Below are 18,557 nucleotides of genomic sequence, written 5' to 3' on the forward strand. Positions count from 1 at the left end.
GTGAGAGGGGTGAGGCGGGCGGGGAGCCATTTTGCTGCGAGCGGCGGTGGCCCCCAGATCCCCTCGCTAGACGCGGCTCGGCTCCGGCCCCGCCGCTCCTTCCGCGCCTCCCGCCGAGGGCGCGGCTGGCGGAAAGCGCCCGGCGCCGCGGGCCGGAGGATGCGGAGGGGCAGAGCCGCCGCCGCCGCATCGTCGCGCCGTCCCCGGGGGGCGGCAGCCGCCTGGCCCCGGCGGCCGCTGGCGGGCCCGCGCGGCTGAGGCGGGCTGGGCGGGCCCGCTGAGGATGAGTGCGGGCTGCGGGCGGGACCCCCCTCGGAAGAGAGCCCGGCCGAGCACCGCCAGCCCCGGCGGCAGCTCCCAGGGAGAGCGGCCGCTGCTCGGTCCCCGCCAGGAGGGGCCTGGGGGCGGCAGCTCCGGCGGCGGCAGCCCCACCACCGCCGTGGGGAACAAAGGTTTGTACCGGCCGGGGCTGCACCCTCCCCGGGCCGAGGGGAAGCGGCCAGGTGAGCGCCGGGGCTGGGCGCGGAGGGGGCCTCGGCGGGGGTCCCCCACCTCCCTTTCCTCTCGGCGGCTGCGGGGTGCCGGGGGGCGGCTGTGCCCGCACGGCCTGGGCAGTGCGGAGCTCGCCCAGGCCGGCCCGGAGCGCAGCTCCATCGCCTGGGGCTGGGCGGGAGGCGGCGGCCGGGCCGGGGGCTGCGCCGAGGTGCGGGGTCCCCCCTGCTGCTTGCGGCCCCTCCGGCCCCTGTTCGCGTGATGCGCTGGAGGGAGGGCAGCGGGACGTGGCGGGAGGCCGCCTGTGCGGCTGCACGTAGCCTCCCCGGAGCCGGCCTTCAGTGCTGGGGCTTTCGTCGTCTCTAGCTGAGCTTCGCGCAGCCAGCGTGCCCCGGGCACCCGCCCCCGGCGGCGTGGGGCAGTGCGCCTTGCTTCCATGTGGAGAGGGGTCTGGGTGCCGGATCGCTTTGGGCCTGGTTCTGCACAGACTTTCCGGCAGCGGTGCAGCCGTGCCAGGGAGGCGTGAGCCGCTAAAGGTAGCACGTTCCGTGTGAGGGGGCAAATCCTCGCTGCGAGAGAAATGACGTTCGGCGGGGTGCTGTGCCAGGCTGTCGCGGCCGTGAGAGCTAAGGGTGGTGACAGTCCACATGGGCATGTGGCTGCAGGCCTGGCGTGCTGCTGGTCATGGGGGCTGCGCCTCCTGCCCTGGAACAAAGCTGCGTATAAAAAGTTCCCACAAGCCTCTTTGGGAGACTTTTATTTGGAGCTAATGCTGTCAAAATCAAATTTCAATGCACGATAAAGTACCTGTTTCAGGAATAGGAAGGAGTGCAGGGACGAAAAGAAACCTGAACAGATTTGCTGTGGTCCTCGGTTGATGAGTTAAACCTCAGTAACCAGTAACTTAGAGGCAACTTCCAGTAGACAATGGTTCGAAGTTATATACATATGCACTCCTACAGAGCGATAAATAAGAATGTTCTGCAAATTCAGTTGTTTTCCTCAGTGGTAGATTCTGAAGAATGGTTTCTTTGTGGGAATTTGTCTGTGGAATCTTGAGCAGAAATTTAGAGATCAATTTTAAAAGAAATTACACCGAAGTCTGCTTTTATTGTTTATGCTGTATGTAAGCATATGTTGTCTTTTTGTTGTTGCTTATGTTTTTACCACCTTTTCTGTAGCAAAAAGAGATGTTAGTAGTATTAAAATTATGCGTACTGTGTTGGTTATAGGGCTTAAAGGGCTTAGTCAGATGTTAAAATTCAGACCAAAACCATTTAATTCTGTGCTGCTGCTATAATTTCTATTTATTGTGCTAGAGAATTAGTATTCCTGCCTCAATGCAAATTTATACCTCAAGAAGTAGTCAGCTGCCTTTTGAAGAGGTTTACTTGTCCGATGTTTTAACATGTCTCTTCAAGTTATTTTCTGACTGTTTCTGCCCCTTTTCCTGGAGGCAGTGGGTTAACGCTTCAAATAAAGTGAAATTTGGTAAACAGAATGACTAATAGACTTCAGTTTTAGTGAATCTTTAGAAATAACGATCTTCTAGTTAATAAAATCCTTCAGTTATTTTTGTCCGAGTGGGGTGAAGCTGTGTGTTTTTTGAAAAAAATTGAATGGCTGAGTATGGCACAGGTATCCTTGTGCTTGCACTCCACATACAGCTTTGGTGTTACTCCCCAGTGACCTAGTCACATGATGGCAGTTTTGCACTATTGTTTCAGAAGAAACTAAAAGGATTTACATATTTTCTGGAGATTATTTTTGTGTTCTACAAACTGTACTTTCGATGACGATATTTAATAACCAGCTGTGGAAGTCTTCAAGGTCTGGAGTGTTAGGGAAAGCATTTATGAAACAATGTCTCTTTAAGTTTTCTATGGCCTAAGCTACCTATGCTACAAGCTACACAACCTCCATTTGCAGTAAAGTGCTGAGTCTTTATGTAGTGACTATTAATTGGAATAGCCAGATCTGCTGTACTGGTTTTTAAGTTCTGCAAAACTACTGTTGCCGTAGGGGAACTACAAATTTTACATACCTGGTTGAAAGCAGTGGGTAAATGCCTTGCATAGTTAGTAGTGGCAGGTAGATAACTTCTCTTGACAAAAGGAAAGAAAAGGAACTGAAAAACTGAAAGCAGTTGCTAGATTTTCAGAATTACCTTTAAATAACAACAAAACTAAACTAAAAAAAAAAATCCTAAGATTACTTTCCAGTTGCGAAATAACTGCTTTGAGTTTTTTCTCCTTATCCCTGCCACCCCCTCAAGTCTCTACATAATTAGTTCATGTGCTGCTGGTTTTGAAAGCTTGTCTGAACATCATCACAGAGATAAGAGTGTTAATAGTAAATTTCCAGAAGTCCTTCACACTTTGTTGCTGTTAGGGGAGTAAGTGTTGACAGGCTTTACAAATGGTTTACAGATGGAGGGGAGAAGACAAAATCCTTTTCTCAGCACTTGTCACTTCTAATGTGTACAATCTTTATATTAAGCCTCATGTTTCACAGTATGTTGCATATAAGTAAGTTTCTCAGTTGGGTCTTCTAAGATGCCTAGTTGGTAGTTTTTTGTTTGGTTGGGTTTTTTAAAGCTATTTCATGTTGTCTCTTCATTCCAAACCAACAGAAGTCTTCCAGGGCTCGCTGTAGTGGTAATTAAAGGTGATAATGAGAGCTGGAAAGTTGAAGTTGTCTTTTTTTTTCCTCTAGAGATTGACTGTATGTTTTTAACCATATTAAAAAAAAGTTGGCTACAAAAACCCAACCAACACACCCCCCAAGTCTGGCATTTATAAAAACTATTACAGAAGCTACAGTTGCTGACTGCTAAAAATTAAATATTGCATCACATGTAGTTTTAATAGTATTAGTGGAAGCTCCTTGTAGTAGAGATAATGAGGACTTAGTTGAGGTGTTTTTATCTTCGTCAAGAAGAAGTTACCTTATTCATATGAAATCATGTTGCAGCTCTATCATGTTTCATGTAATAATATAGTGAAATGTGTTTTTTCAGTTTGTAAACAACGGACAATTACCACTTGGTTGGAGAATAAAGGACCCAAGACAACTGAGTCCAAAAGGTAAAATGTACAGCATACCTATTCAAAAGTTGTGTTCTTTGAGTGGGCCTGTGGGGAACTCAAAACTGTGGGTTGCCAGCACAGCTAGCTACTGAAAAAAGGCAACCCTGTTTCTGCTGGTTTCCTTACCGTGGCACATCCTCTTGAGTGTAACTGACTGACAGTTTCATTACAGAAAGCTAACTAGTCCCTCACCCCTCCCCTCTAAGTCCCCAAACACAAACTTTTCTGCTTGCTTAGCTTCCTGAAGCACCTCATTCTTTAGGTGAATAAACACTGCTGCTCCTGCAAAGAAAAAGCAAGGGCAAGGCCAAGTGGGACTGCTGCTTCCAGTGGCGGTGAACTGCTAGGTCAAGTTAGCTGTAATATCAGGCTATGCCCTTAGTCAACAGCTCTGCTTTTATTTTTGTTTAAGATAGGGCAGTAACAGTTACAGATTTGGGCTGATGGTCCTGCATTCAACTTGCAGTTCTTTTAATTTACAGACAAAGGTCTGTTTTGGTTTGTCTCATTGGACTGTGATTGTAGTATAAACATGTGCAACTTGATTTAGTTTGGACCGAAATTTACAGGTGCTCAAATGTAACTTCAGGTTATTCTGTGAAGGTTTTATAAAAGTTTTGCTGCTGAATGGAACCAGGTAAAGTTTGATGTTTCCTGCTAACATAATCTGTCAGGAGCAATGTGTGCAAGGCAGTGTTAAAATTAAACACCTAAGAGTTTAACTGTCTGTTGCAGAGGAATTTCAGATATTATTTTCCTGTAATTCCACTTGCAAATCTGTTGGTTTATATTTCATTGATGTTTGTTAATAAATAGAAATGGAAATCCATAGCAATGCTAAAATAGGAAAACTTGGGATGATTAATACAGAACTACATAGGACTCAATTACAGGGTCACAGGTTGCAGTAAAGCAAAGATATTAAGAGGATGCTTAAGGGGGGAGCAAATACTTTTTTTTTTTTTAAGTTTCCCTTTAGAGTATTGCTTTTGTGTGCTCTTCCCCAGCCTTGCTGACAGACTACAGCCTAGTCAGTTTTTAGCAGGTTAGTTGTGTAAGCATTTAATGTGCTTTTCTATTGCAGTTGATACCACAATCTGAATTTGAACAGTCTTTGTGTTTCTTATCTGAAGCTGACAACAGATATTGTCAATACCTTTAAACAGTCATTTATTGAGATGGCAGCAGTAATTTTTTTTTCATCAGAATTTTCAGTGCAGAAACAAATGTTTAGGTGGGAAGTTACATTATCATAATATAAAACCCTCTAAAATCCTTTTGTTTTCAAATAATTTTCCTATGCGTGAGGTTCCAAGCTGTCATCTGTTGCTCCAAGCACCTTTTTTTCTTCTCTTTTTGTTCTGTAATGATAAAGGTGTGAATGCTGTTTCTTTACCCCGAGTGCTTTTTTAGAAGAGGATCTGTTACCATTCATGGAGAGAATTAATGTGTTCAAGAATCTATTAAGATATTCAGTTGCTGAATTTAGGATTATGTAGATGGGATACTGGGCAATAACCAGACATACAGAGTTTAGCGTACTTAAGTTTGCATTGGTTGTATGTAATATGTATCAATAGATTCAGGCGGGGGTATTGTTTGGAGTGATATAATCACCAAGAGTAGTCAGTTGTTTTAATATTTATATGGTGTCTTAAGTATTTTTCTTTATCGATACACTGGTACAAAAATTAGTACATAAGTGTGAAATTACTTCCCAGCGTCTTCTTGAAAAGTTTAATCTGCTCATACAAAACTTGCTTCGTTTCCCTGTGTAACCGTTAGGATGCATTTCTTTCTGTTCTTTGTGTAAGACAGCACAGGACAAGTTAGGTGATTTTTCTCTTTAACTTTTCTTACCAGTTCTAAATATATTTTACTCATGCTTTTGTATTTGTAATTTTTATTTTTTTTAAAGTCATGGACTGTTTATAAAAGTAAGGAAGTAATAGGATGTTTTTGAAATTGTGGACTGCTGTGTCCTGGTCTTCTAAAAGATGAATTTGTAGCTCTGAGGGAATGGCTACAAAACCATTGCTTTCCTTTTTCACTGTATTTAACTGATTAAAATGAAAGTTAAGGAGGACTTCATCATGACTTTGAACTTTTTTTATCTGGAGAAAATTAGCTAAACAGCTTAATACTGTTTAGATTTGAAAATAAGGATAATGAATAACTTGAATAGATTTCTAAGATAAGCAACTGATTCATCATCCTTTGGATCCTTTAAATGGAAATAGGTTGTCATGGAGATACAGTCCCTGGTGCAGTAAAACTTCTTGATCCTGTTAGTGCTCACTTACAGAGTATAATGAATAAAATCCTGTATTTTCTATTGTATCTTTATAATAATTTCTTTTTAAAAATATATATACACAGAAATTTCATTTGGAGACAAGACATTAAATTCCCTTCTCTTCCACAGCTTACACAGCAAAATCCATAACAATACTGAAGCAAATCCCAAGATGACTTCCATTAAAAAAGAGAACTTTTGTGAGCATGATGTGAAAAAGCTAGAGAATATTTGTCAGCAAAATTATTCAAAAATATCTGTGGAAGTTCGGACAAAGCATGTAAATTTGCCTCAGACAGTCAGCATGTGTAACTGGGTGGCTGAGGACAAAGATGCAATCTTGGACACAGAGCCTGTGAAGGGGATGCAGTCTGGAGACCTCTTAAAAAATGCCAACGTTGACCAGATGCACAAAATTGGCAAGCAGGCTCAGAGGGGCTGTGAAGAAAGCAGTGACAATTGGACTCAGAAGAAATTGCCATCAGGCCAGTCTTTAAAAATGGGAAATACAAAACTTTCTTCAAAAGATACTGAGGCAGATGAGCAAGTGGCTTCATGCAACTCACAAAAGCTGAAGAGTTGCAATTCTGTCAGTTTAATGGGTGAACAAGAAGAAGGGGATGTAGTTCCAGAAAGTCCACTTTCAGATGCTGGTTGTGATGCTTGTGTATCTGATCTTGGAGGTCCTGGGAAATTGAGCAAATGTCAGAGCAGTTCAGGGGATTCACCTGCTTTTGAGAAAGAAAGTGAACCGGAGTCACCGATGGATGTAGATAATTCTAAAAATAGCTGTCATGGGTCAGAGGCTGATGAAGAAACAAGTCCATTTCTCGATGAGCGAGAGGAGATAAATATCTCAAAATCCATAAACAAATCTTTTAGAATTCAATATGGGGATGCTGAACTGGAGTCAAGAAAGTCACGTTTTTCTGCCAAGGGCTGTGAAAGCTTTGAGGAAACAGATAATTCTGTTAAAGAGGACAGTCTGCATACGAAGTCACCTGCGCTGTATCCTGCTCCGTCATTAGAATGCAAAAGTGCAAAACAGGGTGTGAAGAGAGATTCCAAAATCACCTCTCACTTCATGAGGATACCTAAAGTTGAGGAGAAAAGGTAGTGTTCTGTCTGCCTCTTCATCTTTTTTTTCATGCTCAAAAATTTCAGAATACGTGAAGAAACTAATGGTCGTCTTAGTTTCATCTTTTAAAAATACTAATCTGTTTTGTTGAAGCATTAGTGCTGCTGATGCTTTGGTTGAAATAGACATGAAAAATCTCCCTTTTGAACACAGTTGTAGAGATGTGTATGCATATTTTTCAGGGTTTGTTTTTTTTGGCTTTATTCATAATTCGGGAGAGAGAAGGGCTGGTGATACAGACTACAGCACTGGAAAGAGAAGCTGCGGCTGTGACCCGGGACTCTGCATGCTAGATGTTGTGTAAAGGGTAATCTCTTCTCCGAGAGCTTAGATTTCAGTGGGAGCATACAAAAGTGAATAAACAGCAAAGGAACAAGCAGAAATGAGAGGGCAGTGTGTATTGGTGTAATAAGCAATTTTCTTAGTTGACTCAAGTCTTTAAAGTAGGGCAAGAATGTAGTTTTGCACATCTTTTCTGGGAGGTCCTTTCTGGGTGTGAGGAGCAGCACAAACCATACTTTTCAAGGAGGAGAGGAAGAAGGTGATGGAGATTGGCTAACTAGCGGTGGGAGCTTGCATCTGACAGATCTTAAGAGATGAGTGGGCTGAGATTGGAGATGAATTTGCTGAAGTATGGAAAAGGGGGTCCTAACGTTTAAAATAATGGGTTTAGGGAGTACTCTTTTCACTAATTGAAATGAATTGTAGCAAAGCAGCAGAGATTGAGGCTTGTGTTTGTCAGTGCTAGAGCATAGTGTGTTAAAATAAGTCCATGTTTGAAAGGGAAACTCATGCAGAAGTTTTGCTGTGTGGATAGGTGGGAATCCTAGCAGTACTTTACGGAATAATTAGTAAGATAGTGTGTGAGGCTGCAGAGAGATTATTTTTGCTTTTATTTTTGGGGGGTCTAAACAAGAGGATGTGAGGGTTATAAACTGCAGTGCCGGGCAAAGTAGTGGTATTGCCTATAGTGCTTAAGAGGGCAATCAGAAAATCTTAAAGCTTTCCTCCTGCTTTTTGTTACGCCAGGCCTACAGCAGAAGGTAGAGTGGCTCAGATCCTAACTCGCAGAGAAGAAAGCAGTGGTGTATCAAACAGGTTTCAGTCATCGGTAATGCTGTGCCAGAATTACCCTCTGGCTCTCAGATGAGCGCAGTGGGCCTGTACCCAGTGTCATGCCGATGTGGCTACACCATTTGTATGTGATCGGCCAGGCTGGAGGTAATGTCTGCACCTGGCAATACTGGCATATGCATAGATGCAGCGAACAGGTTGGACTACATCTTTATCCGAGGGTGGAGTAAATTCGCTAAGGGGAATTTAGAGGTCTAAACAGTACCTCAGAGTGCAGGCTTTTAACTAGTTTTGCGTTCTACTCTGAGAACTTCCTCCCTCTTGCGTGAGAAACATCTGGTATATTACATCAAACATACAGCAGGTTCAGATTTTTCTTCCCCAGAATATCAGATCCATGCAAATACCTTTGACCATCAAAGAGGATTAGTTCATCTGCTCTTGCATATAATTGAATTTTACAGGTGTGTTTTGGATTACTTTTAAATGTCTACTTCCATTGCAAGTGTTTTATGCCTGACATGAAAAATACAACCCTAGTGAGAAAGGGTAGTTAAGAAGTGTTTTGGGTTTTTGGTGGGGTTTTTTAGTTTGAAGAAAGAATATGTGCATCTCTGCATGCACATTTGTTTGTTTTCTAATAGTTGAGAAGGGGCTTTAGAGGCTATCCTGACAAATACTGACCAGTGAGTCTGTCTCCTGTCCCTGGATAAACAGATCCAGTTGGGACTCTGCAGAGGAAAACTGTACCTTGCTAACTCACCGCTGTTCTGTGAACGTGTTTGTAAGCCTGTGGTGAGGAGTGTTTTGGTAGACATTGGGTACTTGTGTGTGTTGGTGGAGGAGAAAGTTGCCGGGGGGGGGGGCGGGCGGGCGGGCGGCAGGGGTAGAGTTCCCCAAATAAAGCTTTGGCCTGGGGCTACAGCAAGGACTAGCAAATAAACTGACTCTGTTACAAACATAACCCTGGAGTGGAAGTTCGTGTATTTGCCTACTAGTTTTTTTCAGTGGAAATGAATTGTTTCAACATATTTTATTTTAACAGCAGGAAAGACAAGTGTGAATTCAAACCCCAGAGGCCAGGAAGGAAGATGCCTCAATATGTGCCACCTCCTCTTCCAACTAATAAGAAATGGTTTGGGACACCAATTGAAGAGATGAGAAGAATGCCTATGTGTGGGGCCCGTCTTCCTCATCTGCGACCCTCAGCCAATCATACAGTAACCGTCAGAGTACGATAATTAAGTGTATTACCTGAAATCAAATTTCCTACTGAATTGTTCAATAATATGAAATGCCAAACATTAGTCTTGTAGTATTAGCAGGTTGTGGAATTCTTTCTTTGCCATTCCTTGCAAGCAGACTAGGGCAACTGATTTTCCTGAAAATTGACTTTTCTGATGCACAGAATTAGGATATTAAGATCCACAAGAAATGTAATTGTTTGAACTGCCTCTGGCTCGTTAGGGACAAGTATTTTTCTTTTGCAAAGAGGTATGTGTGTACTTCCTTGTCTGAGTTGTAAACTGTGAGAATTTAAATATGTCTGCAAGTAAAATTTGTACTCATGTTATTTTTTTGTTTTAATATGATTCTGTTTTGGGTTCAAGATACGCAAAAGGCTCAAGATATAAAAAAGACAAAACATGAAGAGGATTTTCAAGGAGTTTTACCACTGCATTTTAGATCAAATCTGATGTATTTACCTTTAATTTTTTGGAGTAGTATGCAGTCATATTATTCTTGGAGTAAAACATGTGACCAGAAAACCGTAGGGTCATGGATAAATCCCAAACAAAAGAGAAGCATGTTTAAGTTTAAATGCAAGTTCTGAGAGAATCAGTGCTGTCAGAAGGCTGTCTAGCAGATTAAGTCTTTAAGTACATCACATCGTTTTTACATTTCTGGTATTCTGTGGAGTAAATTTGAAATATTGCTGTATCTATAATGATTTCTCATCCTCTTCGTTCTTAGGTTAAAAAACATTATTTCTGCACATGACTATTGGTATATTTGAAGCTACATTTTGAAAATACTTGGATGAAACTATGTAAACACTTAAATTCATAAATGAGGAAGTCTTTAGTTGATAATTGGACATGAGATAATTGCATATATTACCTTTATTTCATTGTTTTTCAAGAGGTCAAATGATAAGGTGGTGTTCTTTTCACCAAGTATAATGTGTAGGAGTAACAGATGGATTATTTTTTTTTCTGAGTATCTGTCGTGGTCAGTTTGTGGCTTTCCCCTTTCCAAAAAGGGTGGCTGTAGATAAGACCTCTTTTTAACTATGTTTTTGCTTACTTTTTATTTCTTCAATTTAAAAACTTGAAAGTAGAGTCTGAACTTTCCCCCACCTCCTTCTGTGTTGCAGGTAGATCTTCTGAGGGAAGGAGAGGTGCCTAAACCTTTTCCAACTCACTACAAAGATTTGTGGGACAACAAACATGTTAAAATGCCCTGCTCAGAACAGAATTTATACCCTGTAGAGGATGAGGTAAGGTCAAGTATTTACAGTTGTGTAACCAAATAAACTTTTTTTCATATAGATGAGTTTTCAGTTTACTGCATTTGCTTAGTTGGAAGACTGTATATATGGAATTGGAAAATCAAGTAGATGAACATACCTGGTCTGAAAACCTGGACTGTGGGTCATGATGCTTCAGGCAGAGCAGGAGATTTGTTTTAATGCGTTTTTTTTCTCTCTAGTTTTACCTAGCCAGTGATTTGATCATGAATATATTTTGATATGGAGTATAAGTATTTATATGTTTGGGTTTGGGGTTTTTTTGGTGAAGCAATTTGGGATGCCAACAGATGTGAATAATCAAAATGTGGTTTCAAATTCATAATACTCTGTCAGGTATTGCTGATAGTGAGGTGTATCTGACTGCTGTTCTGATGAAACAATGGCAGAGAGGTTAGGGTTGGCCCTGCGTGGTTTGTTCATTTGCAGTTTCTTGTTACTGCTCGAGACTTACTTAAACGTACCCACTGAAATGCTTTAGACTGTGGTAACATCAGCAAGTGTGTCCTGTAGTGAAGACACTATCATGATTATTGATGCTTGAATCTGAAACAGATGATTTTTATAGCCTCTAGGAAGTACTCTTAAAAAATTAAATCTTTTAAGTTTTCAATGTTAAAGATACAGTATAAAATGAATTTAATTGATGTTTCAGAGGAAAAGTGTTGATAAGGTCTTTGTTGCCAGTTGAGCAAGATGAGTTGTATCTGCCCTCGTGGTGGTCTTACAGGAACTGTTGTTACTGATTGCAGTGGGCAGTAAGACTTTCTGTTGAGGAACAGTATCACAGGTTGTCTTACATTTGGGTTAGTGCAAGTCAGCCACAGCAATATGCTTTTATAATCTGTGCCCTTAATGTTCTTAATACTGTTTTTTATAAAGTTAGTTTTTGAGTTTTGAATTGTGTATTTTATTAAGTGTGGTCATGTTTTATCTGTAGCTTCAGTTAAAAGGGAACCTTAAGGAAGTTAAATGCAGGGGACTCTAGAACTGCAGAAGTGCTTCACAGTTATTCAGAATATGTGGTTTATTTTTAAAGGCCTTCACAAATAAAGCAAACTTTATTTCAAAAAATGGGGCAAGGAAGAAAATTATTAGTAAATATGTCATTCTGTTTTGAATAACTTAATCTGACTTTGTTTTGGGCTTTTGGTTTAAAGAATGGAGACAGAACTGCTGGAAGTCGATGGGAACTAATCCAAACAGCCTTACTTAACAAATTTACGTGCTCACATGATTTGAAGGTAAGCTTGTCAATTTGAAATCAAGTCTATATGCATAAAAAGTACATTCAGGTTCACTGTGTACTGTTAGCGATTCTGGCTTAGTCCTATTTGCTTATTCACGTACAGAAATAATTTTTTAAAAAAATCTGTGCTGTTCAAGGGATTCCCTAATGAATTAGGGGTCTTTAATAGTCTTATGTGTTGCCACTGAATTTATTAGCTATTATTAAAATGAATTGTCATTTATAAACTGTGTTTGTCCGGCAGTATCTACTAGTTTGTGGCAAACGTAACGTGGGCTTTTTCTGTAACCAGATCATAGGGCAACACACAGGTGAGAGAGTTTCAAACAGTAAGTGTTCGTGCTGGTGGAGTCCACAAAAATTGCAACAATTCAAACCGCTGACAAAAATCTGTAAATTGTGAAGACTAAATGTTCTGGTAATAACTCTTAGAGTTCTTGTTGGCTTTTAACAAATTGTGATTTGGAGAAGCTTAAAATTGCAGTTACGTTTTTTGTGAAGAATAATAATTTGATTATACCTAAAAGGCAGGGAAGGAGAAGGGTGGAAAAGCTACAGATAAACTTTAAAAATAAATAAATAGCATTCCCCCAGCAACTAATGAAACTTTCCTTGATGATACTATTTTATTTGGTATTTTTTCTTGACAATTTTTTGAAGGTGGTGGTTGTTGTTGTGAAGTACCTGTTTAACTTTGTTGTGGTCCTGCTTCTGTAAGTTTTTAAACTGGTAAAACTTCTGCTATATTGCTGAGGGACTCTTTTTGTATTTTTAAAGCAAGCAAGCACAGGCTGTGGAATGTTAGTTGTGTGTTGTAGGCAGGTCCAAGGATGCCTTGTCTTGTGCTAGGAAAAGCCTGTAGGCTAAAGCTTATTCAATGCTAAACCTAAAATACAGGATTCAGTGTCATGGAGTTGCACCGTATTAATACACTTCTATGGATTTTGATGGGCTCTGTGACAGGTTTTAGCCACTAGATGGTACTGTCCCTTCAAAAATGAAATTTCATAACATCGTTTTTCTTCTGTTAAGTATCTCTAAGCTTCATTTTGATGTGCTCTTTCCCTAGGAAGCTATACTGAGATACAATGTTGCTTATTCCAAGAAATGGGACTTCACAGCTCTTAGCGACTTCTGTGAGAAGGTAAACCAAGTTGATTTCAAATAGGAAGAAAAGTAAAATCTAAGTGACTGCTTTGTTTCTGTATCTCAATGCTTTTGGCTTTATTTCCCCTTTTGAGAGTAAAGATTTTGCAGACACCAATGTGGACAGTTACTCGTCTGGTAACTTCAGTTGAAATGATAATTATACTTTATAAACTGGGTTAATTTTAAATCTTAAGGGCTTAATTGGTGCTTCAGTAACACCTAAGGTTACTGAAGGTAAGGTGGGAAATGCGTTTTCTCTGTTTTATGAAAACCAGATTTATTAAGGACTTGTAGTAATATTTCTAGCGTAATGGTATCTTTTTTTTAAAAAAAATGTTGGTCGTATTTTTCCTTTTTTAAACAGCTTTACTGTTATATTGCAGTGGTGTTTGTATAGACTGTGCTTTGCTGCTCTAACAGTAAGATTTTGCTGTATGCTGAGACGATGAAACTAAACTGTAGAGTCTTTGAAAGATTGCGGTGGGTTTTATGACTTCATGTTGCCTTCCTGGAAGAGGCTGGGAAAAAAAAATCAATAGTAGGTGACAAATGCAAGTCGGACCGTTATTAATGTACGTCCTGACTGACAATCAGAAACTATGCTAATTAAAGTGGTATGGGAGATTAAATGAGATGCAACAGAAATTGTGTTTTTCTTCCACCAGCTCAGAAGTGCTTTAAAAACACGTGCGCTTTTTTTCTTAGGAGGGGCTTGCTAAGCTGTATTAAGGTTCAGTGGAAAATGAATTTGATTTGAAGCTCATTTTGTTAGTTACATATGTTTAAAATAATATCTGCTTGCTTCATGTGATCAGAAGAACTGTTCTTTCTATTGCCTGTTTCCATAGTGTATGGGGAATACTGTTTTGCAGAGCGAGTTTTGTTTTGCATGCAACACAGTCTTGTTATTACTGACAGAAGACACCTGTAAAAGTGGTATCATATGTACCAGCCACGAGAGCTACTTTGTTTGCCCATCTTGCCAGTTTAGTGCTTCCTCCTGTCATCTGTGGGGTGTCTCTGTTTTTGAGGCTGTCGTGGCTGGATGGTAGAGGCTGTGGATATTTGGCCTATTTGCTCATATTGACTCTTGTACTAACCAAAATTACCTTGGCCTCTTCAACTGTTTGCTGTCTTCTATACATAACTATTCATAACACACTAATTCTTGTGTTATTAAAGAATACATATTTAAATTTTTAGAATGTTTTGAAGTACAAGCACTATTTATGTAAAAATCTGACTTGGGAAGATACCAGATTTGCATCATATTGCTACAAATGCAACCGAGCTTGCCCTGATGCGTTCATATTATGCGTTTGGGAGTTCCGAAACTGTGGATAATCAGATTCAGAGGTCATCTGCCAGGGAGAGTAAGTAATCTCAGCTCTCTCCAGAGAAGAGAGGAACAATAGGAAAATAAACTATAATATTGGGCATCAGTCCTTCACTGAGAGTCAAAAGGAAATTTCTGTCACCTGGGAATGATATCTTACTTGTGAGGCTCCCAGGTGAAGTGGGGAGAGCTGTTTCAAAACATGAATTTTAGACCAAGGTGAAGAGTGTGCAGCAGTATATTAAATAAAGAATAGTGAAGCGCTATATGACGGTGGCTCCTTGTAGACCACAGAAGCAAGATTTTACTGTGGCTCTGTTTATTGAATGTGTTCAGTGAACAGAACATACAGAGGGAATACATCTTGTAGGGAGATGTTTAAATCTTTTCTGTTACGAAGGGATGTCTGAACTCAAGTTTTGTAAATAGACAGACTAAAAACAGGCTTTGAAAGCAGATGCCTTGTTTAAGTGAGTAGCTGTTGAGTTAGAAGTTGAGATCTTCTGTGGAAATGACCTAAATACACTGTAATGAAATGTGGCTTTTGAGGTTAATACATTTCACAGTTAATGTTCAGGAGTCTACCATTGGCATTTGTATTTTCTTGTTTATCTTACGGTTTTGAGGGAACAGGGGAACTGTTTCAGGTGACTTTTGCTCAGCAAAAGTTGAGAGGGTTGGTTGAAAGGAAAGCTGGCTTGAGTAATCAGCCCAAAAGGAGGAGGAGCAGCTCAGCAGAGGGAGAAATAGTCACAAATATATGTTAAACAAAAAAGATGAAAGCAGAGTGTCATCCTCATCTATTTACATTCTTGGACACTATTGACTTCCAATGCATTTCTTAACCAAGAATTTTGTTGTCTAATTTAGAAGGGAGCTGGGTCCACAAATTAATGGTGTCTATTGATTTGAGACCACTGTATTCAGATACTACTTCAGTAGGTCTGTGCTTCATAAATTATAAAGGACCGTTTGTTATTTTATCTTCTGATTCTGGACACAGCTCACATTATTATTAAAATTAATATCTGTTCTATGCTTTCATATCAGTCTTACATTGTGTTTCCTATTTTAGGTAGTTTCTTTCCAAGTTACACATTAAAAATATACATTACTTCTGAATCTTACAAGTAGGATTTAAATCAGTTTTCTTATCTTAACAATAATTACAGGTTTATTTGACTTAAGTTTATTTTCCTTTAGATATAGATAGAATAAAGATTCAAACACTTTCAGCTTTCTTAACTAATGGGAAATAAATGTCATGTATGTGAGCCAGGCTTTTTTTCCAAAACAGCATCCCCTGACATGTACGGGCTGACTAGCTTTACAGTTTGTTCCAAGTGTTGTCAGAAGAGGGAGCCCTTATTATTTTAAAAAGATTCTTTTGGATGCCAGTTAATGTGTGGAAGTAAAATTCCTATTTGTAGTGTGAAGTAAGTTTGGAAGCTTCGAGTTTTTTTGATGGGTACCATGAGTTTTTGAAAAGAAACAGTAATGTACGTAAAGCTCTTAGTGGTTTGCCTCAGATGTCTGATGGTTTTGGTTGTCCTCTACAGAATTTCCACAGTTGTGTTGATTTGTTTTGCCATCTGTTTGTTAATATTTGCAAAGAGGCTTAGGATTTATTCAAGTTATTACTTAGTGGATGAAAATTATTAGTGCTAACATTTTTCTTCTTACTTGCAAAATTTTTGTCACTTGGAAATTATCCCTGCATCTGTTTCTCCAGAACTTATGTAGAAGCCAGGCAGGAAAGAGTTAACCAACAGAAAAGGAAAGGAGAAGAAACAGCTCTGGATGGAGCTGTCTCTGGACCCACAGTGTGTTGTAGATGAGCTTTATTGGTGTGAATGATGATAGGCTGGGAATTTATTACATGTTTTTCATCAACAGCGCTACATACTGTAATAGTTTTTATTTTTCTTTCTTGTAGATTTGCCCTTCCATTTCCAGGCAAGAGTAAATTCTTTTGCTTTTTCCCAAGTGTGTGGAGAAAAAAAAGTGAGGTTGTTCAAGGCCTGTGTCTTAGGCTAATCTGCAACATCAACTTTATTTAAGGGGAGAAGTAAGGCTTTATCAGTTAAGACAGTCGCATGGTCTGCCGCTCTAGATGGGGCCTGTTTGTTCTGGACATGTTTTGTTTTTATCATATTGCTTTAAAATCTCTCAGAGCTTAAACGTAATTCTTGTTAATGTTGTTTTATGAACTCTTCCTCTTACTGCTTGCATCTGCCCTGCTCTTTCAGGAACAGAGGAGTGCTTAAATCTGAAAATGACATGACATCGTATAAGCAGTGCATAACTTTCTTTAAAGGTCCTCCTTCTTTTAAATCCAGTTTTAGTTGCATAGTATACAAGAACTTTAGTCAGCAGGATTTATGTTGTGAAGCTTTGGAAACCTTCATGATATAGAACCTCTGTCATTAAAATCTAAGTTCTTTTGAGGTGAATCAGTTGGTGAACAGCTTCGCAACTTAAACATTTTTGTCTTCACAGTAGAGCTGTATCAAACCGAGTTACTTGGTCCCATCTAGAACTTGTGAGATTTAGCAGCAGTACTTCAGTTAATAACAAATCTACTGAAAAAATATGTAGGACACTGAAAGTGGCAAAAAGGAGCTCTGCAGGCACCAAAACAACAATGGGGGCTTTTATTTCTCACGTGGATTAATTTCAGTCTTCTAAACTCCTTTGACGCATAGAGAAGAACTATAGCATGTACATCATTTTAGTGCAGGAAAACTAAGGAATAAGGCTCATATGCTTTTCAAGTCTTACTTGCAAGTTATCGAAGTTACAGGCTTTCCTGATACACTTCAATAAAAAGAAATAATCAGATCTAGTCATCTGAGTTTTAGCTACTCTTGCTGCTTTTTGGTGTATGCAAAGCCGGAAGAGTGACTCATGTATGCAGGACTGTTAGCATTTAGGATTCCCCAAATACTTGTGTTTAAAATGTTAATTTGTGAGTTAATATCTGTACGCTGTTCAGAGCTGAAAAGGATTAAATGCAGTACTCGGGGGTGTCATTAAAAGGAAAACTGTGATACCTGATGATTACTCATGTTTTGGAAATTGCAAATAGTTCAGGTAGAGGTTTGATTGCCAATCTCTTAAGAAGCACAGACTGAAGATTGGCGTTTAGGTAAATCTGTGTTGCATAGTCAGTGGGTGTCTGAGGAGCTGTGAGTCATCTGAAAATGGATCACAATAAATCTTGTAGATATTCACGTTGTATCCATAACTACTTTTATGTTTGTCTGGACTCTTTGAGCTTGATCATCTTGGTGGAAAGTTTGTCTGTGAAATGGAGAATATAGAACGAGAGGAGTCGGGAATGGTGTAAAGGTATGTAATACTTCCCGTGTGAGGAATATCTGAATAAGCTAGGAGTGTTTCATCTTTTCATTTTAGTTGAGAGGAGTGAGGAATGGGTATAACAGCGGTGTCCAAAATATATGTAGGAGAGGGTGAAGAGGAAATGAGTGTTCATTCTTCAGTACAACAGTTAAAGAACACCAGAGGAGTGTTCCTATCAGGTAAGGATTTCAAAACCAGGCAAAAGCAAGTAATTGTTTAGATACTGAATGAAAGGCTGTGGAACTCCTTGTCTGGGCATGTAGAGGATGCTATGGCTTTACACCAGGTTCTGAAGGGATTTGGAGAAATTGCTGGCAGAAAAATCCCATTGACATCTACACAGATACTGTGACAGATTCTGGAGATTTCTGAAACTGATCACTGCAAGCAAAAGTGTTGTGAGGAAGTGCTGCTGATTGCTTGTTTTTTTGTGCTGTTAACTTTTCTGGGCACCTTTTGTTGATGGGCTTTCATGAGCTTTTGTCCGTGTTTACATTCTTACAACTGCTGGATTGAAGTTGAGAGGCAGAAGTGGCCTTGTCACGTGGGCCCCATTGTGGTGTAGTACCCCCATTGTGGTGTAGTACCAATATGAGACGTTGCTGACAGAAAGGCATGGGGATCTATATGCTAGCTTCTTTTAGGAGGACAAATGAACATCACTTGAAGGCACTTAGGCCTTTTAAATTTTGTTTTTTCAGCTCTCTGCAGAACTTGAAACCCTTGGTGCCTACTTGACGTAAGCAGGAAGACTTAAAGGGGCGATATGCTGTCGATATCTTTACAAAGATGCTGTCATCTTCTCCACTGTATAACACTCAGTTTCCAACTATAAGATTTG

General features: G+C 40.0%; 1 protein-coding gene across 8 annotated transcripts in view; it reads left to right on the forward strand.

The window, feature by feature from the left end:
- PARG (poly(ADP-ribose) glycohydrolase) overlaps positions 1 to 18,557 on the forward strand; it is a 71,081-nt gene that overhangs the window by 77 nt on the left and 52,447 nt on the right. For 3 of the 8 annotated variants that reach the window (XR_008733846.1, XM_055720493.1, XM_055720495.1), the window contains exons 1-7: positions 7 to 503; positions 3,512 to 3,578; positions 6,007 to 6,990; positions 9,135 to 9,321; positions 10,467 to 10,589; positions 11,780 to 11,863; positions 12,938 to 13,012. Coding sequence is in view for 7 of the 8 variants with exons in the window: in XM_055720493.1 (XP_055576468.1) it covers positions 284 to 503; positions 3,512 to 3,578; positions 6,007 to 6,990; positions 9,135 to 9,321; positions 10,467 to 10,589; positions 11,780 to 11,863; positions 12,938 to 13,012 (1,740 nt within the window). In the remaining variant the exon portion in view is untranslated. Of the gene's footprint in view, positions 1 to 6; positions 504 to 3,511; positions 3,579 to 6,006; positions 6,991 to 9,134; positions 9,322 to 10,466; positions 10,590 to 11,779; positions 11,864 to 12,937; positions 13,013 to 18,557 lie in introns of those variants that run through there. The other 5 variants (XM_055720494.1, XM_055720496.1, XM_055720497.1 and 2 more) reach the window with 3 other exon arrangements.

The sequence above is a fragment of the Falco cherrug genome, chromosome 9 (assembly GCF_023634085.1).
Source record: "Falco cherrug isolate bFalChe1 chromosome 9, bFalChe1.pri, whole genome shotgun sequence".
Classification (NCBI taxonomy): Eukaryota; Metazoa; Chordata; class Aves; order Falconiformes; family Falconidae; genus Falco; species Falco cherrug.